The sequence below is a fragment of the Sorex fumeus genome, unplaced genomic scaffold, assembly GCF_029834395.1.
Source record: "Sorex fumeus unplaced genomic scaffold, SorFum_2.1 ptg000047l, whole genome shotgun sequence".
Taxonomy (NCBI): Eukaryota; Metazoa; Chordata; class Mammalia; order Eulipotyphla; family Soricidae; genus Sorex; species Sorex fumeus.
In genome coordinates, this window is record NW_026606104.1 from 17,427,667 (window position 1) to 17,452,927 (window position 25,261).

The window sequence follows — 25,261 nt, forward strand, 5'->3', positions numbered from 1 at the left end:
GAAATTTGGAATTTAGTTGCAACAAAAAGGGAAATCCTGTTTCAGGCTCCAGTCTGATTTTCTCTTTACTCAGTAGCCAGACTACATACAGCTCACCTCAGACAAGGGTTGATTAGACAAATCTCAATCTGGAAATCCGCATTATTTCTATCTTTTGAAATGAATATCTCATACTTGCAACGAAACTTTTCTTTTAAGCCATCATTTGAAAAGAACCATCAGCTGAGACCAGGAATAGAATTTGGCTAATGGAAACAAACGTCTAAGTCAGGCAAATCTCAATGTGAATTTGGTTTTTCCAACTGACTGTGTGTGGTATTGTGGTGATCCTGGGCAAAGAGCTTCAGTTTCCTCAACTGTAAGCTGGAAACGAACTTCTAAAGCATCTTGATATTTGAAATAATTCATGTAAGGCATCTAGCTTAGCACATTATATGAAGCTTTGAATAACTACAAGTAAACATGTATAGGTTAAAACATTTTTTCAAAAAGGCATGTATTCTGGTTCCAAATGTCTTCTGCTTCCATTCTGAAAGTATGTTACATGTCTTAAAACTACCCTTTGTCAAAAGGAGGCAAGAATATTCCGATCAGAGTTTTAAAAGTCTTACACATTTAAAAAGTGCAAAGACATAAACATTTGTCTCATAAATTTACACTGAAAAAATATACTTTATTTTCACTCATCTATAATATAGAAAACAAGAAAATAGTGTTGAGCAATGACAACCCTTGATCCAGATTACACAAAAGAAGAGGGGGTACAGCACTGGAAAAAAGAGAGGGACTAAAAGTAACATTAAAGTATAATAGTATAATGGGGAGTGAACTTGCCTCGTACATGGCTGACTGGGGTTTGACCCCCAGCATCCCAGGGTACCCCATGAACTGCAAAGAGAAACTCCTGAGTACAGAGACAAGAGTAACCCCTGAACACCACTGAGTGTGGACAAAAAAAGCAAGGAAACAAAATAACGTTAAGGACATAGGTATAATCTCTGGGACTTCAGTAGCGATGTGTCACTATAACTATTAACATCAAAACAATACTGTAAACATATCACCTAAACTATAATCATAATAAAAATCAAGCAGTCAATCATTTGTCACACAACTCTTCTATAAAAGATTTTGATGCAAAAGGAGTTTAAATTTTATCTGTTGGTGGTACTAGAGTATGGTACTCATGAGTTTGAGACTGTAAATTCCAATGGAACTGTCTTGGAATTTTGTGTACTGGAAATTCTTAGTGGAACTATCTAATAGCAGACAGAAGTTCTAATGCAGATTATTTTCAAAAGGAATAATTCCTCTGAACCCCATTTCTTTTTTTCAGTATAAATAAAGGGTGTGACTAGAGCCAGTTAAAGAAACAGAAAAAGTCTCTTGATTTTGCATGTACATCATGATTAAAATATAAACAAAAAGGTAATTCACATCTTAGAATCTTGTTTACATTTATATGCTAAGCATGTGTTAAGTTTCATTGAAACTACTTACAGTGATTCTGTCTTTACATAAAGGTAATTAAAATCCTGTTAGGCAATCATATTTAAAATGTTGGCATACTTTAAGTTTCAATAAGTACTCATGCTTTAAAGTAATGATTAGAGATGACAGATTTAAATTTTCCAATGAGGGCATGATCCTGGACCTAAGACTAAATTAGTAAAATACTTGGAAGTTACAGCTCAGTAGATAAACATGTTTCGGAACAAGGCAGTTTTTATTGCTTAGCAATAAAGGGGCCTGGGCCAAGTGATTCTTTCCTTTTCTATATGAAGGAACTATGGTAGCACTTCACAGCCCAAAGGAGTATTGAGGTAACACGTGGGAAGTAAAATTCTTGATCAACATCAGACTTACCAGTCTCAAGGGAAAATCTCCCTGTGAAAGAACAAAGTGGCAGCAACTTATTGATGATGTGGAGGAACCTGATGAAAAAGGTTTTCTCTTTCTACTTTGGTATTCCCTTTTATATTTTCTAGGACATTCTGTGTAACAACTCTCTTGCCACTTACTATCAAGTTACAAGTGGTGATTAGTCTGAAGTTTTTCATTCCACTGCTAACAAAAGGTACTAATGTCCCAGAAGTATTTGGACGTGGCTTGGGTCTGCAAGGTACAAAAGTAGAGAATCCTGTGTCTGATATGGTCGCTAAATCAAAGAAGGGGGAGTGGAATTTCTTGGCATATGCCACTTGGCCAGTGGAACTATTAACATCCAAAAGGTCTTCAGCTTCAGTGACATCTGGCAAGTCATAGTGCGACTTCTCTTCAAACACTTTCTCCTTCGAGTGTTTTCTGTCTTCTCCATTTTCCCTTTTGCTGTGCCTCCTTCTGGACATATCATAGTTAATGCGTTTCTGAATATCAGACAAGACCTCATAGGCCTTTGCTATTTTTTTGAATTTCTCTTCAGCTGACTTCCTATTATTTTGTTTTTCTCTGTGTACCTGATGAGACAACCAGGAATAAGCATTCTGAATATCAGTGAGGGATGCATCTTGAGGAACTCCTAGTACTTTGTAATAATTCACCATTTTGAAGAGGTGGCCTTTCCTTACCAGTTTGCAGAGATTTTATTTTCTGAGAATTTTCCATGTAACTTTGGAGAGGAAGATGATAAATTACTCAAGCCTATACCAAGCCCCATTGAATCTTATGACATGGCTCCTTGAACAAAAGCTCCTCTCCAGGAGAAATTCTCCTTTGCTGTAAGATGCCCCTGTCTCACCCTGCCCTCTTCAGCTCACTGTGGGTGGAGTGACTATGAGCTCAACACTCATCAGCCAATGATTGTCAGCTTATGCTAAGCTATTCTTGCCTGCCTACTGGTGAAAAACACTGGGACAGATAAGCACAGGTGGTTCGGGGAAGACTAGAGAGCCATAGAAAAGAGTGAATTCGGACCACAGTCTCACACCACGTGCAAAAACCGAGTCAAAATTGATTAGAGATTTAACATAAAACTGAAAACCATAAAATAGAGAAGAAAACTTTTCAGAACCTCAACTTCAATGATGTCTTTGGCAACTAGATTCCAATGGCAAAAAAAGGGTAATAATTGGGATTCCGTAATACTAATAAACTTCTGCATAACAAATGAAACTACTATTTAAAAGGAAAAAAAAGTTGTTGAATAGGAAAAAAATTCACGTCATACATTTGACAAGGGGTTAAAGTAGTATTCCATTGTATATGTTTACCATGACTTCTTTATCCCTTCATTTTTTGTTGACATTGGGTTGCTTCAGAATCCTGGCTTTTATACTTTATACTGCAATGAACACAAATATGTATATATCTTTTGAAGCAAAGCAGGTTTTTGTGTGTGTGTGTGTGTGTGTGTGTTTTGGTGTAGATGACAAGAAATGGATTAATGAGTCAACTGGAAGCTCTATTCCTAGTTTTATAGTGGTTGACACATTATTTTTCATAGAAGCCAAACCTGAAGACATTTCACCTGAATAAGAAATGGAAGCTGCTTTCTCATGTGTATCTAGATATGTGTATCTATCAGGTCAGTGGAACGTTGAAATAATTCCTTTTTATTTTTTGTCAGCTTGTTTTGCTCCTTCATTAGCTTTTACTCCAGTTTTCTGTGGTGGCTATTCTTAAACCCTGAGTTTTCTGTTCTACAGTCTTATTAAACCTCGATTCATTTCTATCCACTTTATGGTGTTTGTCTCTTGTTTAGCAAAGGAACGGAAACTGTCAGAAACTTCTTTAATGCCCCTGAGGACAAAGGCAATCAGTTATATTTGTACACATCTTTACCCATGTTTACAGCTTAAAGGAAGATATGCCTATCTTTCTTATAACTAATCCCTTCACATTAATTTGAAGAAACAGTTGAATATTTTATTGCTCTAAGTTTTCCACTATTGTATTGGCTTGCAGTAGCACTATAGCACTGTATCACTGTTCTGTTATTCATCAATTTGCTCGAGCAGGCACCAATAATGTCTCCATTGTGAGACTCGCTGTTACTGTTTTTGGTATATTGAATATGTCACGGGTAGCTTGCCAGCCTTGCCATGTGAATGGAATACTCTTGGTAGCTTGCCAGGCTCTCTGACAGGGGTGGAGGAATCGAACCCGGGTCGGCTGCGTGCAAGGCAAACGCCCTACCTGCTGTGCTATCACTCCAGCCCATTGGCTGGCAGTACAATTTAAAATTTAATTGTGATCCATGGATATACCACAAAAAATGTACCATTTAAAACTTTTCTATGTTTGGACTAGAGCGATAGTACAGCGCGTAGGGTGTTTGCCTTGCATGCAGCTGGCCTATATTCAATTCCCAGCATCCCATATCTCCCAAACCCATACACCCCACCTCTGCCCAAGCATCACTTGGAGTAATTCCTGAGTGCAGAGACAGGAATAAACCCTAAGCATTACATGGTGTAGCCCCCAAACAAAAAGAAACAAACAAAAGGAGTATTGATTGAATTTGAAAAGATCTCCATCACCATCTTCATCTCTGTTCCAAATATGTGAGTCAAACAGAAAAAGGCATAGAAATGAGATGATGCCACGGTAGAAGGTAGAACTGTTTTTATAGTTCTGAATCCTGACTTGTGGGCTTCAACACAACAATATGATGACATTCCTTTCCCCTCTTAAGCATCTTCTGAATGTAATGCTTCACAAGAGAGTGTTTCCTTTTGCCTCAGTGTGTCTCTGGATCTAGAGTAATGTTATATTAAGGAAGAAGAGCTCAGAGTTTATCTAAGTTTCTGGCCTGAGGTTCTGCACAGAATCCAAGAGGCCCAAAGAGCAGTTCCCCCATTCCAACTTGAGATACCTATCTCAGAAAGGTCTGAGCAAAAGTTCAATCTGAAGAATCTCTAAACGGAGCTAGGAATCTGGCCAAGAGAGTTCAGAAAAGGTTTTTATTTTTCTGGTTGTTGCTATTGTTAATCTTTTACAATATTATTTAAGTTTAATGTTATAAATTACTTGCTCAGTTGCAGTGACACTAGTGTACATCATACTATTAAAGAAATGTTGCAGTTGATTGGACTTGGCTTTCCAACCTGACCCATTTCCTCCTGACAATTTTACTACAATTTCAAACAAAATGTTGTAAGTATAATGAATATCATATTCCCACCAATTAGATCTTGTGATTTTTACCTCCTACATTTATGTCATATATGTGTGGGTGACTTATTCATTCCTCTGTCCAATTTAACAACCATGTTCTAATGCATTTCAAGGAAAATTGTATAGACATTGGTGGTAAAATTAATGCTAGAATATTGTATTTTCAAAGCTCAACTATAGAAAACTATAAATCATGGTGCCTCAATAACATTTTTAATTGAAAAAAATTTATATACATCAGTGCAGTTCTTGCTAAATACTTCTACTTGCAAGCCACTTTGATTTTGATTTTTCTTTTTAGCTCTTTGCCCTTTGTGGTAAAATTTATAGTTTACCCAAGGCACAAATCTGAACTGTTTCCAGTGCATAGGCAGTGACTAATACATATACTTGTAACTGGAACCTCAAGACACAGAAGACCAGCAAGTCCCCTCATTCCTCTTTTACTCATTCTTCACTCCCACTATCCACAGGCAACCACTGTTACCTTTCCCACCATTGATGCATTTTCCTGTTCTCAATCATTGTATCACTGTTATCACTGTCATCCATTGTTCATCAATTTACTGGATGGGGCCAGTAACATCTCTATTCCTCCCAGCCCTGAGATTTTAGCAGCCTCTCCTTACTCGTCTTTCCCAACAAATGGAGGCTCTCAATATTTACCTAAATAGAACTGCTTTCGTCTGAATATTTGTACTACCCCCTAGTACAAATGTTGAAACCTGACCACTAAGTGGTATTTGGGGAAATTGTGAGTGATTAAGAAATGAAGGAAGAGCCCTCAGATTAGTGCCTGGTTCCAAGAGGCCCCAGGGAGCACTACCATCACATGACCCATGTGAAAACAGCAATAAAGAAGCTGTTTAGCAAGTGGACCCTCATCTAACATCCCACCTGTTGGTGCTTTAATCTTGGGGTCTCCAGCTTCCAGAACTTTAAGAAATAAATATTTGTTTATATGCCACCCAGTTTCATCATAATGAGATGTTGGTGCGTAGACAACGAAGATAGAAACCGTAGGCAGTGAGCCACATCTATTCAAATGTAAACGTCCGATTCGGGTTGTTAGGCATTCGAATGAATCAATGCTCTTGGCCAAGTTTGTGTTGACAAGGACACCGACCCCTCCAACACCTCTTTTATCGCATGTTCCGAGGAACAATTCTTCTCCAGTGTCGAAAACGGCATGGTGAGATTCGTGCCTTCTTGTCTCGGTCAGACCAATGATGTCGTACTTGATCATTCGTGCTTGTACCATCAGGTCCTCGATGGATGCATCTGATGCTAGCGTACGTGCATTGAAAGTACAGACGATCATTTTTGTCTTCCTTCGTTGTGGCAGCCTAGGTCGGCCTTGAGATTTTGTCGGCCTCTTCTTTCTCATCCTTCTCAGTGCTGCCATGTCGGTGAAGCCTTCAGGGTCAGGTGAATGAGACCAGTTATAGTTACTGGTTTTGGCATATCGAATACACAACAGATAGCTTGCCAGGCTCTTCCGTGCGGGCAGAATACTCTCGGTAGCTTGCCAGTCTTTTCGAGAGGGATAGAGGCTTTTGGGGCAACCTCTAAACCCCCTTGTAGGTGTTACCATATTTGAACCCTATCAAATATGGTACGACAATTCCGGAAGATGGGTATTTAGTGTCTTATGATGTGTCGCGAGAAAGAGAAATCGAGAAGTTCTACATGGAGCTAGAGAAGTTCTATAAAGAAGACCACACCTTCTACAAGATCATTGTGGGTGATTTTAATGCCAAGATAGGACCAAGATGATCAGCTGAAGAACTTCACATCAGGACCCATGGCCTAGAATGGAACGAACAGGGTGAGAGACTGTCTGAGTTCATCATGTCGACCAAGACCATTCATGGTAACTCACAGTTCCAGAAGGCAGAATCTAAACGTTGGACATAGGAGTCTCCCGGTGGACGATTCCACAACGAAATAGACCACATCATATTCAATCGAGAGTTTTGCCTGACCGATGTTGCTGTTGTCCCAAAATTTCGAACGGGATCGGACCACCGTCTCCTTCATGCAAAATTCTACTTCACAGAGCAGGGAGAAAGGGCTGCAAAGTTTAAGAAGAGAACTCCCAGAATGACCACCAACTGGGAACTCTTTGGTACTATTGCGGCAGCATGGGAAGATGCCATTGTTGACAACATTGACGAGGAATACGATCGACTGGTTCAGCACCTCCATGAATGTGCGAGGAACGCCAAGAGAGAGATAGCCACAAAAGATCACCTATCTTCGAAAACTCTTGAGCTAATTCACCAGCGTGGTTTGGCGCATGCCTCAGGCAACCGCAAGCTAATGTCCGAGCTCGCAAAGCAGTGCAGAGATGCGATCAAGGAAGACCTCAAAGAGAGAAGAGCAGAAGTACTGGTAGATGCGGCAGAAGCCGGGAAAAGTATTCATAATGCCCGCCTGTCCTTCGCCAACTACAAGACCAAGATGACTGCCCTCCGATGTCCTGATGGATCCATCACATCCTCCAGAACGGCAGTGGAGAAGATTATCCATGACTTCTACTCAAATCTCTTCGATAGCCATGTCCACTTGCCGACATACCAAATTCCATAGGATGGATATGTCATTCCCAACGTTCTCCCTTCCGAAATCCGACACGCCATTTCGTAGATAAAGAAACAAACAGCACCCGGCCCAGACAAGGTCAGACCTGAACACCTGAAGAACCTGCCATCAGTACTCATCAATCCACTGGCTCGGCTCTTCACTCGCTATCTGTCTGAATGCAAGGTTCCGTCCCAATGGAAAACCAGCAGGACCGTACTACTGTTCAAGAAGGGAGACATCCATGACATTGGCAACTATCGCCCAATCTGCCTATTGTCTGTCATCTACAAGTTGTTCACTCGAGTCATCCTAAAGAGGATTGGCAGAACACTAGATGAAGGACAACCATGCGAGCAAGCAGGGTTCCGCAAAGGATTCAGCACCATCGACCATATTCACACAATAACCAAGCTCATTGAGGTTTCTCGGGAGTTCAAGATGCCGCTCTGTTTAACGTTCATTGATTTAAAGAAGGCCTTTGATTCTGTTGAGATGGAAGCGGTCATTGAAGCCCTAGCCAATCAGGGCATTCAAGCCCAATACATCAGGATCCTCCGTGAGCTGTATTGCGGATTCACTACCAGGATCTCACCATTCTACAAAGAAGTGATCGTTGATGTCAAGAGAGGGGTGCGGCAGGGTGATACCATTTCACCGAAACTCTTCAGTGCCACCCTCGAGAACATCATGCGACGACTGGAATGGGAAGGAATGGGAGTGAAGATAGATGGTCGGCAACTACACCACCTCCGCTTTGCTGATGACATTGTTTTAATAACACCAAACATCAGCCAAGCGGCACAAATGCTGGCCGACTTTGACCGTGAGTGTGGAAAGGTAGGACTACAGCTGAATCTTACGAAGACAATGTTTATGAGAAACAGCCTCGTTCCTGACGCCCCATTCACTCTCAATGGAACGACCATCTCCAAATGCAACACTATGTGTACCTAGGTCGTAAGGTCAACATGACAAATGACCTGGCACCCGAGCTGCGCAGGAGGAAGAGAGCGGCTTGGAACGCCTTCAAGAACGTCGAAGAAATAGCTAAGAGGATGAAGAACCTCCGGCTCTGGGCACATCTCTTTGATTCCACTGTTCTTCCTGCATTAACATATGCCTCAGAGACCTGGGCCCTACGCAAACAAGATGAGAACACTATTCAGGTCTCCCAAAGAAGAATAGAAAGAGCTATGCTTGGAATATCACGTTTCACTCAAATGAGAGAAAGAATCCGGAGTTCTGACATCCGTCGACGATCAAGAATCAGGGACGCTGTCTCATTTGCCAAGGTGTCGAAAATCAGATGGGCTGGTCACGTAATGAGATTTAAAGACAACCGCTGGACTAGAGCTGTTACCGACTGGATTCCACGGGATGTCAAAAGACCGCGTGGCCGCACACCTACCAGATGGTCAGACTTCTTCATCAAGATCATGAACGATCGGTTTGAGGCCCTTCATGTTCCCGGAGCGAAGAGATGCCATTGGACTACACTAGCACGCGACAGGGACAAATGGAGACATTACTGGCACCCGCTCGAGCAAATCGACGACTAACGGGAAGTTAAGTGATTAAGTGATAAGTGATGCCACCCAGTTTATGGTATTTTTTTAAATAGCAACTGAAAAGAACTAAGAATGCCTACACTATGAACTCTTTTTATGTAAAGTTTCTCTCAGTATGATGTTTTGAAATTCACTCAACCTCCAACAAATATCAGCAGTCCAATCCTTTTTATTTCTAGGTAGTATTCCTTTGTGTGCTATGCCAAGATTTGTGTATTTATCCTCCTCTTGATGGAGATTTAGGCTTCTAGTTTTGGATTACTATAAATAAAATTCCCAACGGATAATTTTGTACCAAGTTTTGTGAGTATATATCCTTATTTCTTTTGGGGGAAATATTCAGGAAAAAATTGGGGGGATGATGGGGTACATAACATGTAGGTGTTCTGTTTAAATTCCCACCAACAATGTAAACTGTATGGTTGTTCTGCCTGTAGTCTTTCTAACTGTAGTTATTCTGGTGGTTGTAGCATTGTACCACTGTCCTACCATTGTTCATCGATTTGCTCGAGCAGGCACCAATAACGTCTCCATTGTGAGACTTGTTACTGTTTTTGGTATATCAAATACATCACTGGGAACTTGCCAGGCTCTGCCGTGCTGGTGGGATACTCTTGGTAGCTTGCCAGGCTCTCCGATTTATTTTACCATTTTGGAAAATTTTCTGAATTAAATATAAAGGTAAGGTAAAGGCCCTCCCATTGATCATCGATTTGCTCGAGTGGGTCCAGTAACATTTCCATTGGAGACTTTGTTGTTACTATGTTTGGCATATATATATATATATATATATATATATACATATATATATATATATATATGGGCCAGGGCAATAGTACTGTGGATTGGACGTTTGCCTTGCACGCGGCCAACCTGGGTTGGATCCCCAGTATCCCATAAGGTCCCCCAGCACCGCCAGGGATGATTCCTAAGTGCAGAGCCAGGAGTAACCCCTGAGCATCATCGGGTATGACCCAAAAAGCAATATATATATATATATATATACACACACACATATATACATATATGTATACATAGATATATATATGTGTAGCTATGTGCAGGTTAAAAGAGAGCTAGGTATTAAATCACAAATGATATTATATGATAAATAATCTGAATCCACCATGAAAGTGTAAGAAATGACAAAATTTGTATGTGTGTGGAAATGTGGAAGATGCAACACACAATTTTTTGGTCTGTTTATGATTCTTTCACTTATACTAAAATACTACAATAGTAAAAGGAGAACTTAGAAAACCACAACTTTTTTGGGGGGGGGGGGCACATCCAGTAGGGCTACTTCGGCTCTGTGGTGCCAGGGATCCAACAGTGCTAGCCCTTTCTGAAAATGAAGTCTTAAAATGCAGTAACTTGCCTGGAGTCCATAGTTAGAAGAACCAGAATTTACCCCCAACAACCTTTGCTCTTTAAACTCAATGCTTTTTTTTGAGCATGTGGCAGTCAAATTTGAGAAGGTCTGAAAGTAGATTTGGTGAGCCCAAGAGTAGATAGTGCTACCTGTCTCCACTGGATTTGCTTCTTCTGTCCTTCTCTTTTTCTGCTCCTTTGTTTGTTTGTGTTGGAGGTGGAGCTGTTTGGCCTTTCAGAAGATGCACATGTACCTGAGCTCAGCCTTCCTCTAAAGCCGAGAGTGCATTTCTGGGTATAGATTTCTCTGTTGCAAAGACTTAGTGGATCATCACTCTTTCTACCTTGCCTCTGCCCCTCAGGTTTTAGACTTGAAATAACCATGAAGAGGACATTCAGAGAGCTTCACTGGCCCCCGCTCTATGCTTTGGTTCTTTTCATTCTCCCATCTGGGCCTTGGGGCAAAGAGAGGCAACTGTGCCCACTGTGTGTTCCTTTGGATGCTGTTACCTGTTCCTCGAAAGCACTAGCTTGCTCCTCAAATCCCACTGTTCGGAAATAATTGACGACATCGATCACGGCCCAGTCTGCAGGATCAGGTGGTCTCCCATTCTCCATGGAACTGCAAAACAGATCCAGAGACAACTGTCACAGCAGAGCACGTGAAAGTGAAGCCATACCTGCTGCTTATGGCAGCCAAGGTCAGCAGGTTTCAACCCAAGTCCTCTCTTGTCTCAGAGGCCCATATCCCCAGAACGTTCCTTGGGGCCATAATCACTTGTGTTTATGAAGATCTTGTGTTTCCAGAAGACCATGCTCTCACTAATTCAATCACTGCTTTCCTAATAAGCCATTAAGCCTGTGATATAAGGTAATTCATAATGTACTGATGAATTAAGTCGGACTATATTAAGAGAGGCCTAGTGACTCAGGCATATGATGGTCATACTTCTATATCACCACCACCAGGCCTTCTGCATAATGTTCTCTATAGACCTTTCTTTCCTCTTTCTTTTTTTTTTCTTTTTGGGTCACACCCGGCGATGCACAGGCGTTATTCCTGGCTCTGCACTCAGGAATTACTCTTGGCGGTGCTCAGGGGACCATATGGGATGCTGGGACTCAAACCCAGGTCAACCATGTGCAAAGCAAACGCCCTACCCACTGTGCTATTGCTCCAGCCCCTCCCCTTTCTTTTTTATTCACTTCCTTTATATTTTAGAGAAGAGCAGGTGTCACATTTGCTGTGATTAGGGCTTACTCTTGGCTCTGAGCTCAGGGATCACTTCTGGTGGTGCTTATGGATGGTGTATGGAATAGAATCTGGGCCAGCTGCCTGTACAGCAAGCATCCTACCCACTGGATAATATCTCCAACTGCTGCGAGGGACCAGAGAGATAGTACATTGGGTAGGCCGTTTGCTTTGCAGATGGCTGACCTGGTTCAATTTCCAGCATCCCATACAGTCTTCAAAGCCTACCAAGAGTAATTCCTGAGCACAGAGTCAGGAGTAAGCTCTGAGCACGAATGGGTGTGGTCCCCAACAAACAACAACAATGAAAAACTGGTGCTCTAGGTTGCACCAAAGCAGGAGGTGCACATATTCGGGACTTCATAATTTTTCCTTGTGTCAAGCACATTAGTAGGGTTTCAATTAATCCTCGGATGATTAGATGATGACCAAGCACTCGGAACTTGCTCACTGGGTTTCAGGAGTAGGGACAGAAGAAATACGAGAGAGAAACAAAGGCAAGGATCTATGATTCTGTTTCATGTCTGAGTTTCAGGAGTATTCAAGAGGATATTTCTATGTCTCTTCCAAGCAGTTCTTCCAGAGTGTAATCTGATAATATAGTTCCTTCTGCTTAAAATCCTTCAAACTTCTCACTGCCTTGATGATAAATTACAAATAGCTTAATGTGGCTCAGAAGGTCCTGGAGCACAAAGCCTCTCTTAGCTTTCCAGCAAAGAGTAAGTGTTCATTGGTAAGTAAAGCAAATAAGACTAAGGAAGGGCTTCCGCTTATGACCGTATTGTTTGGAGCTACAGTGAGCCATAACCACACAGTTAAATGTGCATCTGGACACTGTGGAAGGATGGGCATTGCGCCAGTGCTGCATTGGTTCTGGGGTTAGGTAGTCTTTCCTGTGGAAGTTACTTTTGCGGCAAAAGCAGTCAGAGAAAGATTATTTCAGGATCTGTGACAGACATTATCTATGAACAGCAAGGACTTGTTAAATGATCATATGTAAAGGCGGTGGCCTGATGAGATTCACATGTTTTAGAGTGTTAGAAGGGAGCCTTGGGGAGAAGGACCAGTAAAAGGTCTATTATACTTATCCAAACAAGGTATCTTGGTCACTCAAACTACAGAGTGGTGACTCTGAAAAAGAGAGGAGCATGTGGATTTACATGACATTTATCCACAGAACCAAAACTTTAATATCAGCATGAGTGGGGCTGGAGTGATAGCACAGCGGGTAGGGTGTTTGCCTTGCACATGGCTGACACGGGTTCGATTCCCAGCATCCCATATGGTCCCCCAAGCACTGCCAGGAGTAATTCCTGAGTGCATGAGCCAGCAGTAAGCCCTGTGCATCATGGGGTGTGACCTAAAAAAGCAATACACACACATACAAACATATATATATATATATATATATATTCATGAGTTATATATATATATTCATGAGTTATATATATATTCATGAGTTATTGATGGGGAGACACAGGTTGGAGAGGGACATGGCTTGGACTTCACTTCAGTTTCACACCCACCCCTGAGTTAGTTATCCACAATGAATTTGGAGCAACAATTCTACCCAAGCAGAAAACTAATATGAGACAGGCATCTAGCTCAGGAGTCTAGACTGACTCGAGTGACATATTTGGAAGACAAGGCATTTTAGATGGCGATTGAAACCTTTGGAGAGGAGAAGACAATGGGGTCTAGGACTAAACTAGTGGTGAGTTCAATATGTGGAAAAAGTTGAAAATAATCATTATACCCTGTAGGATGGCATTGCTTTGTCCTTCCTCCACAAAAAGCCAGCCAACAAGTGAGTAAACAATAGTCCGCATGACCAAAGATTTCTCAATAAAGCATTTCATTTAAAAACATTTAGGTATAAGTGTTTTTCTTTGGGGCTTAAAAATTGTGTATCTATAAACATTGCATGCCTATATATGCATGCAACTGTATTTGTGTATGTGTGTGCATATAAAAACACACATGTACCTCTAACATTTAATAAGTAAAAGATCTATTTTAACCCTAATATTTTCAAACTATGCATTTTATTTATTTTTGTTTTGGATCCACACATGTGGTGCTCAGGGCTTACTCCTGACTCTGTGCTCAGGGATCACTCCTGGAGGTGCTTGGGGAGGCCATATGTGGTGTTGGATTTGAACTGAGATCAGTCTTGGTAAGTTTTTTAATTCCTGAACTATCTTCCTGAGTCCATACGTTAGCACTGTCTGTCCTCCCATTGTTCATCGATTGGCTTGAGGGGGTCCAGGAATGTCTCCATTGTGAGACTTGTTGTTACTGTGTTTGACATATCGTATACATCACAGGGAGCTTGTCAGGCTTTGCCGTGTGGGCGAGATACTCTCAGTAGCTTGCCTGGCTCTCCAAGAGGGGGGTCATACTTTAACTATTTTAAAATAAAAAATAGATTTGAGGGATTGAGGTTGCAATACTGGGGATTGAACCCAGGGCCTCACATGTAAGGCTAGTGGTCTTCTTCTAACCCGTATCTCCAGCCACCCAAACTTGATTTATTAAAAAAATTATTATCCACATGCTGAATGTGGCCCCATGACCCCGACCAAAGAATATCCAATAGTAATAACAAAGAAGTATCCCTCACTGTCATCATGCTTCCCTGATACCTACTCTGCTGGGATGTGATATCATCATTTGCAGAGTTCTGAAAAATGTTCTAAACCTAGCTATGAAGCAGAGAAAAAAAACCAACTTCAATGCAAAACTTCATGCAATATACCATGAAGAACAGAAGCGCAATGGAAAGGGGATTCCTTCATATCTCTGGATTTGGCTTTAGCATTACCATAATAGAAATGAAATAAAATTCAGGGAAACTAGGGAAGAAGGAAGAGGAGGAGGAGGAGGAGAAGGAGGAGAAGAATAAGAGGAGGAGAAAGAAGAGGAAGAAGAACTACTATTTTAAGTGCGCTCTGATATATATGTATATATATATGTATATATATATTATATATGTTTGATTCCTCCCTTCTTGCCAGAGAGCCCGGAAAGCTACCAAGAGTATCCCACCCGCATGGCAAAACCTGGAAAGTTACCCATGACATATTTGATATGCCAAAAACAGTAACAACAGGTCTCAATTTGTTGTGAGATGTTACTGGTGCCCGCTCGAGCAAATCAGTGAACAATGGGTTGACAGTGCTACAGTGCTATGAAAGATGCAGGTTACAAGGATAGAAGAGCATAGTCCCTGTCTTTAAGGTGCTGGCAATCTGGAAGGGGAAGTGGAGCTGGAAACAACTGATTCCAATGTGGACTGGAATTGGGATGTGGACAACTGTGGCTGTGGATGCATGTGGCTATAGCTTGGCATGCTCTCCCTGACTCGAACACAGATTTTCCATGGCAATTTTTCCATGCAACTACTCCTCTCAACATACCCCAAGCTAGGCTCTGAGAAGGATGCTTGCGGAGATAGCTATGTGCTGACACATATCACCACTTCAAGGCCATTTATGTTGTTGTGATGAAGAAATTCGCCTGTCCCTTCCTGAGGATTTAGCAGCAGTTTTAAGGAGAAAGTTGGGGATGATTCTAGGCAGAAACAAGCTGGTAGGGGCTGGCAGGGTGTGGGGAAAGATGGGAGGGGTCACAGAGCTATGTCTGGATAATATCTGACATGAGAACATTTTAGAGGATGGATTTAAGTGTCTTTAAGTGTCATTTCCCCTCCCCCTCCAAGTCTCTGCAGAGAAAGTCACATATCTCCTCAGGGACTGGTATTTGTAGTCAAACTGAGATTTTATTCCCTTATAAATGGTTTATCCTCTCCAAATTGTCTCTTCTAACGTGCTTGTCAAATTCCAGAAGGAATTTAAACAACACTGTTTAAAACACCTCCCAGATGGTGGTTCCCATCGTGGCTGCTAATTTTGCACTGATGAAATGAAGTGGCAGATATAAAGATTTCATCATCATTTGATATTTATAATTTGCTGTCATCATAGCAAAATGCTTCTTAGAATATCATGCAGAGAGACGATAAATATTTTTCATGCACAGAAGCTTTAAATATGTATGTAGGTATCTTATTATAAAAAATAGCAAGAAATAAATGGAAGGACTTATCTACAATTCACTGTTTAATCAAATCAATGTTTCCATTGAACCCAGTCACCTTTTAGTCCTTGTGCATATGATTAGGTACATCATGTATGATAGAAGTCATATAATGCATGAGTAATTTAGATTAGGAAATGATTATCCCTTAATTAAACAATCACCTCACTTTTAAAGAGAGCAAGAGAGACACAGTAAATAACAAATCTGACAAATAGATACAGACTGAGACCTTCTTATAAACATTTTCATCTTGGCACATTAAAATTTTAAGAACAAACACGTCTTCATTTTCCTTTGAGTATTAGTGAAGGCAGGTAGAAATGGTCACAACTTTTTCTAACACGAGTATGTAAATCTTTTGTGGTACTTATTAAAGATATGACATTGTAGATTGATGGTTAATGAGAAAAATGAATATTCTGGATAAATATAACTTGTTATTTCAAAACCCTATTTTACCCATTAATTGCTTCTCTGTTTCAAAATTACCTTAGAGACTGGAACAGGAGTTACTTTAGTTTGTGGTGATATATTTATCATAATATCTTTTTAAAAAGCTAATTCTCAGCATCACATTTCACAAGTACACTACAGTGTTGTGTACCCAAAGCCTTTTTTTCAAAAATTAAATGAATGTACTCTTTCCCTAGATGGTGTTAGGCTAATATAAGCAATATGACTTTAATTCTAATAAATTAATAAAGATCAACTTACCTATGATATATTAAATAATAAAGCAATCAAATAACAAAGTAACCTTTAATTTTATCCTCTTTAGCACAGCGGGTAGGGCGTTCGCCTTACACGCAGCCAACATGGCCGACCCGAGTTCGATTCCTCTGCCCCTCTCGGAGAGCCCGGCAAGCTACCGAGAGTATTCGATATGCCAGACACAGTAACAACAAAGTCTCCAATGGAGACGTTACTGGGCCCGCTCGAGCAAATCGACGATCAACGGGAGGGCCTTTACCTTTACCTTTACCTTATTTTCCCTCTCCCTTCATCTCAACAAATTATAAGGCTAAAAGACAAGCTTCCAGCAAAAAAAAAAGATTCAAATATTCTTGAGAGGACATTTTCAATATCTGAGTAGTCAGGTAAATAAGAGTTGGCTACATTTGAATATAGTAAAAACAAGAAGTAAAAGCACTGACAAAGTAAATCATTCTTCCAAGTCTTTATATTCCAAATTATTTAGATTGCTATTCATAGATCTGACTCAAAGATAACTTTCCAAGCTTATTTCCTGTTTGAAGTTTGTACTGAAATCCCTGGGCAACATCCTAGGTTTTGTCATTTGAGGTCATAAAGGTGGGGTCCTAATTTGATGGGATTGTTGACATTGTGAGAAGGGCCACATACCTGCACTGATGGAAGACTATGAGAACACAAAGGAAGGCCACCAGTCACAAGGCAGGAAGAGAAGGACAGAGGCAGGAAAAGGAGCAAAGGGAGGGGTGCGGTAGCTCTCACCTTGGAGAACTGATGCCACCAGCACCTTGATCTTTGGTGTCCCAGTCTTTAGAGTAAAGTAAAAAAAAGTAAAGGCCCTCCCGTTGATCATCGATTTGCTCGAGCGGGCCCAGTAACGTCTCCATTGGAGACTTTGTTGTTACTGTGTCTGGCATATCGAATACTCTCCGTAGCTTGCCGGGCTCTCCGAGAGGGGCGGAGGAATCGAACTCGGGTTGGCCATGTTGGCTGCGTGCAAGGCAGACACCCTACCCGCTGTGCTATCGCTCCAGTCTTTACAAGTGTGAGAAATAAATTTCTATTGTTTAAGTCACCCTGTCTTCAGTATTTCATGATGGTAACTGGAGTAGAGTAATATGCCACACATCAGAACAGACAGTAGAAATTTTAACTTCACTAAGAAAAAGAAAGTATTTCAATTATAGTAACAAGCTATCTTTTTCGGAAGGCAGAGGGTCATACCTGGCGATGCTCCCATGCTCCGGGGTTACTCCTGGCTCTGCACTCAGTAATTACTCCTGGTGGTGCTGGGGGAACATATGGGATGCTGGGGACTGAACCTGGATTGGCCATGTGCAATGTAAACAAATGCCCTACCCACTGTACTATCACTCCAGAACCCAACATACTTTTATAGATTATCTATATTCAGTAAACCATACAGCACAGCACTGACATACCCCTCCCAAACATTAAAGCATCAGATCCTCAGTAGAAAAGGTCATTGTGAAGTTTTAAATTACTGACTCAATTCCCTCCTTCCTCCTGTCCTCCTCTTCTCTTTCTTCCTCTCTTTCCCTCCCTCTCTCATTTTTCATTTCCTTCCTTCTTAAAAAGTTACCTGTTATCAGTCCTGAGAGACAGTATAGGGCTTAAGGTGCTTGCTTTGCACAATGCAGACCATGGTTTGATCCCCAGTAGTATCAACAGTGATTCCTGAGCACAGAACCAGGAGTAAGTCCTGATCACTACCACTGCCAGGAGTAATTCCTGAATGCAGAGCCAGGAGAAACCCCTGAACATAGCCTGGTGTGCCCCACCCTCAAAATGTGTCATTTTATTTTCTTTTGCTTTTACTGAAGAAGTATTTCACGATCAAGATCAAACTTTCCAAATTACTGTTTCTGGAAAGAACAGTATCCCAAGAATTATCACTCACTGCATTCAGGTCATCAGGCAGGGTAGCTGTAGGGTCTGGGAGATGTGGATGGAATGGATGAGAGAGGAATAATGAGAAGGGAGCAACCAGGAACCTCCTTGCTTTCAAGGAATAAATATCATAAAGCTGCTGCTGATTCATGTGATACCACAAAAGAGCGGGGATTAGGAGTAAATGAACAAAAGCTACACTGTTAAGTTGTTCACTACATATTTGCAAATGCTGTGGATCAATACCAGATACTGACTGAAACTGTGAAAAGAAACAAAACACAATATGTTTAATGATCTGTATTCCTTGATGTAGCTTGTTGGGTAAGTCATGAAAGAGCTGTGTGAGTGTTAAAAAGAGGGTTTAATGTATTGTTAAATCACATTCAATATTTTATTAAAACTAAAGGAAGTCAGAGCTGGAAAAATAGGACAAGAGATAGGATGCATGCTTTGCATGAAGCTAACACCAATTCCGCGCCCAGCACCCCATATGATCCCCTGAGAACCATGAGTACTGATGATTGAATGGTCCCAAGAGTAAGCCCAGAGTGTCACCATGTATGGTTCCAGAGCCTCTCCCCCTTCAAAGAAATAACTTAAGAAGGCTTTCCAAATATTTAATCAAGACAAAAATGGTAAAGAGATAAATTTTCACATTGTATCACATTACGATATGAATGTTAAATTTAAAATTCTCCCAAAATAATCTGATCTGTTACTTAAATTTACTTCCACAAAACACTGTGTTGAAAAAAATCTACAAGGGCTGGAGTGATAGCACAGTGGATAGGGCGTTTGCTGTGTGCGCGGTCGACCCTGGTTGATTCCCAGCATCCCATATGGTCCCCTGAGCACCACAAGAAATAATTCCTGAATGCATGAGCCAGGAATAACCACTGTGCATTGCCAGGTGTGACCCAAAAAAAGGAAAAACAGAAAAAAATCTACAGAGCACAATACAGAGCACAAGCATTGGGTGCACCCCCCTTAAAAATACCCCCAATAATTGACACTAATAAACTGATATCTGCTTATATATGTATGATACCCCATTTATATTCAATGTTAAGAAAATTGACATAGTGAATATGTTTTATTTGGACTGCTATAGCTTTAAAATTGATATGCTTCTGCTTCAAAGTTAAAGCAATGACTCTTAAAAAAATAAACTAGTCATGCCAATATGTGGGCATACAGTATATGAAAATAATTTATGGTACTTATATAATAGCATTTTAAGGATTTTTAATTATTGGGCTATGTGATAAATTATATATTTTCACTGTATCACTGTATCACTGTCATCCCATTGTTCATTGATTTACTTGAGCAGGCGCCAGCAACTTCTTTTTTGTCCCAGCCCTGAGATTTTAGCTGCCTCTCCTTACTCATCTTTCCCAACGCTGTATTGGAGGCGCTTTCAGGGTCAGGGGAATGAAGCCCATTATTGTTCCTGTTTTTAGCATATTGAATACACCATGGATAGCTTGCCAGGCTCTGCTAAATTATATATTTCATGAAATATAATGCAGACAAAATATTTCCAATGAAAATTTTATATCTGAATTAAGATATAAGTATAAAATATGCAATGGATTTAGAAAGTTTAATTAAAAATGTGAAATAGCTCATACTGATTGCATGCTAAAATAATAGCATTTTGGATATGGTCAGTCAAGGATACAATATATTATTAAGAGCGCTGGTGGAGGGATGGGTACTTGATCATTGTATAACTGAAACCCAAGTACAAACATTTGTAAGTCTATAACTGTACCTCGTGGTGTTTCACTAAAAAAAAGAGAATAATTCCATGTTTTAAAATGACATTTCAAAATTTAGGTGCTATTTCCATTGGGAGGTACTATTGTACAAAACTGGTGGTGCTGAATTATAATATATTTTATTATGAGGTCCTGAAGATCATGTCAAATTATTTTTCAAGTTGCTGTGCCAATTTACAACCTCATAAGCTCTGTAGCCTACAAATCTATAGTTCTCTAGTGTTTGCTATGGTCAAATTTAAGAAATTTTGCTGAGCAAATTATAATATCGATTTGTGTTTTCTAACTCTCACTGATATTAAATATCTCTTTATATGCTAGTTGGTCACATATATGTCCTCTTCAATGGCATGTGTTCATGTGTAAATCATTTTCAGAAACTGTGGATAGACAGTTTTTTTGAATCAGTATTTTAACAGGACCCACAAGCAATGCAAACTCATGTTTGAGAACACTACCAGTTTAATGTACTCAGGAAAGACTTGAAACAATTCTGTTCTTATAAGAAAAAAGCATTTTGGAAAAGAAGTACTCTATGTTAAATTGTGGTCCTATTACTGTTCGCACCTATCTACAAATGTTGAAGACAAATGAAAGATGGGCTTTTTTAGTCTCACTGCAGTGAGAGTCATCTTTGTGTGGTAGTGATGGGAAGCCCTCACTGAAAACCAAACTTGGACTTCAGAGCCAGACTTAAATCAGCCAGGCATGTTTCAGCATGAACATTCAGAAAGTCATTAACCTTTCAAAGCTTGGGTTTTCTTATCGATCACAGTCAGTCACAGTCCTCCCGTTGATCATCAATTTGCTCGAGCGGGCCCAGTAACGTCTCCATTGGAGACTTTGTTGTTACTGTGTCTGGCATATCGAATACGTCAAGGGGAGCTTGCCAGGCTCTGCCGTGCGGGCGAGATACTCTCGGTAGCTTGCCGGGCTCTCCGAGAGGGGCGGAGGAATCGAACTCGGGTCCGCCATGTTGGCTGCGTGCAAGGCAAAGGCCCTACCGCTGTGTTATCACTCCAGCCCCTTCTTATTGATAAAACAGAAAAAATAATGCACACCTCTATACATGACTTTGAAGAATAAAAAATTTCACACTAAGCACTAGGCATACTGTAAGAACTCAATAAAAAAGTAGCTGTGTGAAACTCAAACTCTTTTCAAGTACATGTAGTCAGAAAATAGGGCCTCCTATTTAAGGTTCTGGGAAGAACCCTTCGAAGTAGCTATACACTGTAGTATTTCACACACAGTCAAGCAGCTATATGTTCTATGCCTGGAAAATAAAATGGAAACAACCATAAACCTTAGTTTTGTAAATCTCAGTCTTGAGACATTTTTTTTTTATGACTTGGGAGAATCTGTATTAAAATCTAACTCTACCTCATCCAACATGTTGGTTACAAGCTACTTGTTGCTATATAAATTTAAAAGGATGTCTATTTCTGGTCAAGGAGGGGTACCAGGACCCAGATTTTATTCTTCTGTCTCAACTAAAATACATGCAAGAATGGTACTCAAGATGGTACTCAAGATTTAAGTGCAGTAAATTAAATGCATTCAATGGTATTGAAGAATAATGATCTTGGAGGGAGGGAAACGAGGTTTCCCTCCACCTAGCGTCTACAGCAGATTTAAAGCTGTTCACAGCCAGTGTCTCAGAGAGAAGGGAACTGCACAGAGGGACTCTGGAGGGCTACAAAGCTTGCCATCATGTACTCATCAAAGTACCAGTTACTTCATACAGGGGAGAAAACTGAGCCTGAAGAAAAACAAAAAATGCAAACTACCATATCGAAGAATTAAAACAATGCTAGGAGATGGCACAGAGTCAAAAAAGAAAAATTATACTAATACCTGTGAGAGGGAAAAGCCTCCTTGTTCACACTCAAAAACAGTGTACAGACATGGATGCCATCTCAACGTAGGAAGGAAATACTCTAGATTAAACACTGCTCAGGTAAAGAAGATGTAAAAATAAGACTTGAAAGGATCAAATACTTGTTTCCAAGTAACTTAAGCACATCTTAGGACAAAGACCAAAAGTAGTTATAGGAATACAAAAATATTTAGCGTCCAACAAGGTTAAATGCACAGCATCTAACATAAATACATACAAAAATAACAATGTCATGAAAAAAAAGTCCAGAAACAGACCCACACAGAAAAAAATCAATTATTTTCATCAAAGGTGCAGAAACAATTTAACAAATGATGCTGAACAACTTTATTCCTTAGATCAAACATACACAAAAATTAGCTCAAAAATCATATGCCAGGGGCTGGAGCAATAGCACAGTGGGTAGGGCATCTGCCTTGCATGCAGCCGACCTAGGTTTGATTCCCAGCAACCCATATGGTCCCCCAAGCACCGCCAGGAGTGATTCCTGAGTGCATGAACCAGGAGTAACTCCTGTGTATTGCTGGGTGTGACCCAAAAAGAAAAAAAATCATATGCCAAAAGTCCATGGCTTTCCTATATGCAAATAGTGAAAGAGAAGAAAGTGACATGAAGAAAACAATCCCGTTTACAATTGTGCCCCAGAAAATCAAGTACCTAGGAATCACCTTAACTAAGGAAGTAAAAGACCTGTACAAAGAAAACTACAAAATGCTACTTCAGGAAATAAAAGAGGATACGAGGAAATGGAAAAATATCTCTTGTTCATGGATCGGGAGAATTAACATTGTCAAAATGGCAATACTTCCCAGAGCACTGAATAAATTCAACACAATCCCTATTAGGATACCCATGACATTCTTCAAAGAAGTGGAGCACACACTCCTGAAATTTATATGGAACAATAAGCCCCCACAAATAGCTAAAGCAATTCTTGGGAAAAAGAAAATGGGAGGAATCAACCTCCCTAACTTCAAACTCTACTACAAAGCAGTAATAATTAAAACAACATGGTACTGGAACAAAGGCAGAGTTGTAGACCAATGGAACAGGGTTGAATATACTGACATCTCCCCCCAAGCATACGAGCATCTAATCTTTGATAAGGGGGCAAGAAAAGTGAAATGGAGCAGGGAAAGCCTCTTTAACAAATTGTGCTGGCAAAACTGGACGGCTACATGCAAAAAAATGGGCTCAGATCTCTACCTAACTCCATGTACAAAAGTAAGATCTAAGTGGATTAAAGACCTCAACATCAGACCGGAATCTATAAGGTACATTGAGGAAAAAGTTAGCAAAACCCTCCATGACATAGAAGCTAATGGTGTCTTCAAAGATGTCACACTGCTGGCCAAGCAAGTGAAAAACAGAGATAGACAAATGGGACTATCTTAAACTAAGAAGCTTCTGCACCTCAAAAGAAACAGTGACCAAAATACAAAGACAGTCTACAGAATGGGAAAGGATATTTGCCAAATACACATCTGATAAGGGGTTAATGTCAAGGATATACAAAGTACCAGTTGAACTCCACAAAAAGTAAACATTCAACCCCATCAAAAAATGGGGAGATGAAATGAATGGAAACTTTCACAAAGAAGAAATCCAAATGACTAAAAGGCACATGAGAAAATGCTCCACATCATTAGTCATCAGGGAGATGCAGATCAAAACCACAATGAGATATCACTGCACACCACAGAGACTGGCCCATATCCACAAGAACAAAAGCAACCAATGCTGGCACGGATGTGGTGAGAAAGGGACACTCCTTCATTGTTGGTGGGAATGCCGACTGGTTCAGCCCTTTTGGAAAACAGTATGGACGAGTCTCAAAAAATTAGAAATTGAGCTCCCATTTGATCCAGCAATACCACTCCTGGGAATATATCCCAGAGAGGCAAAAAATTATAGTCGAAGTGACATCTGCAATTGTCTGTTTATTGCAGCACTCTTTACAATAGCCAGAATCTGGAAAAAACCTGAGTGCCGGAGAACAGATGACTGGTTAAAGAAACTTTGGTACATTTACACAATGGAGAAAAGCTGTTAGAAAAGACGAAGTCACGAAATTTACATACAAGTGGTACTACATGGAAAGTATCATGTTGAGCGAAATGACTCAGCAAGAAAGGGATAGACATAGAAAGATTGCATTCATCTGGGGAACATAAAGTAACAAAATAGGAGACTAACACCCAAGAATGGCCGAGATTAGTACCAGGAATTTTACTCCATGGCTTGGAGGCCAACCACACATACTAGGGGAAAAGGGAGTTCAGATAAAGAAGGGAACACCAAATAAAGGGTGTTGGGAAGATCCTCCCAGGATGGGAGAAGCATGCGGAAAGTAGACTATAGACTAAGCATGATTGTCACCCATTGCCTCTTTTGCAAACCACAACACCCAATAAGAGAGAGAGTTCAAAAGTGAATGCCCTGCCACAGAGGCAGGGTGGGATGGGGGATGGGGAGTGGGAGGGATACTGGGATCTGTGGTGGTGGGAAATGGGCACCGGTGGAGGGATGGGTATTTGATCATTGTATAATTGAAACCCAAGCACAAAAATGTGTAAGTCTGCAACTGTACCTCATGATGTCTCACTATTAAAAAAATTTTAATAAAAAATGTTAAAAATAACACTTCAACATATAAACAAAATAAAATGATAAGGAAAAAATCATATGCCAGTAGATGTGATTCAAATTCCATTTCCCACCCCACAAAAAAATTATCGTCTCAAATCTAAATAAACATAACAAAATTTTAGGCAAGTTTTTTAAAATTTTTTAATTTTAGGTTTAACACTAAACACACTATCCATAAAATGAAAAATAAATCAGTGGACATCCAACAAAAAAATTCTTGCACTTTGAAAAAAATGATACTGATGTAGACAGAAGGAAAATACAAGTAACATAACATTAGAAAATAGTATGTCACTTATGTGTCAAAGAA

The 25,261-nt window shown here is 40.3% G+C and overlaps 1 protein-coding gene across 1 annotated transcript in view; it reads right to left on the bottom strand.

Moving 5' to 3' along the window:
- SAMD13 (sterile alpha motif domain containing 13) overlaps positions 1-25,261 on the bottom strand; it is a 36,841-nt gene that overhangs the window by 4,201 nt on the left and 7,379 nt on the right. Inside the window, exon 4 of the mRNA XM_056122859.1 lies at positions 11,151-11,262. Coding sequence (XP_055978834.1) covers positions 11,151-11,262 — 112 coding nt within the window. The remainder of the gene's footprint in view (positions 1-11,150; positions 11,263-25,261) is intronic.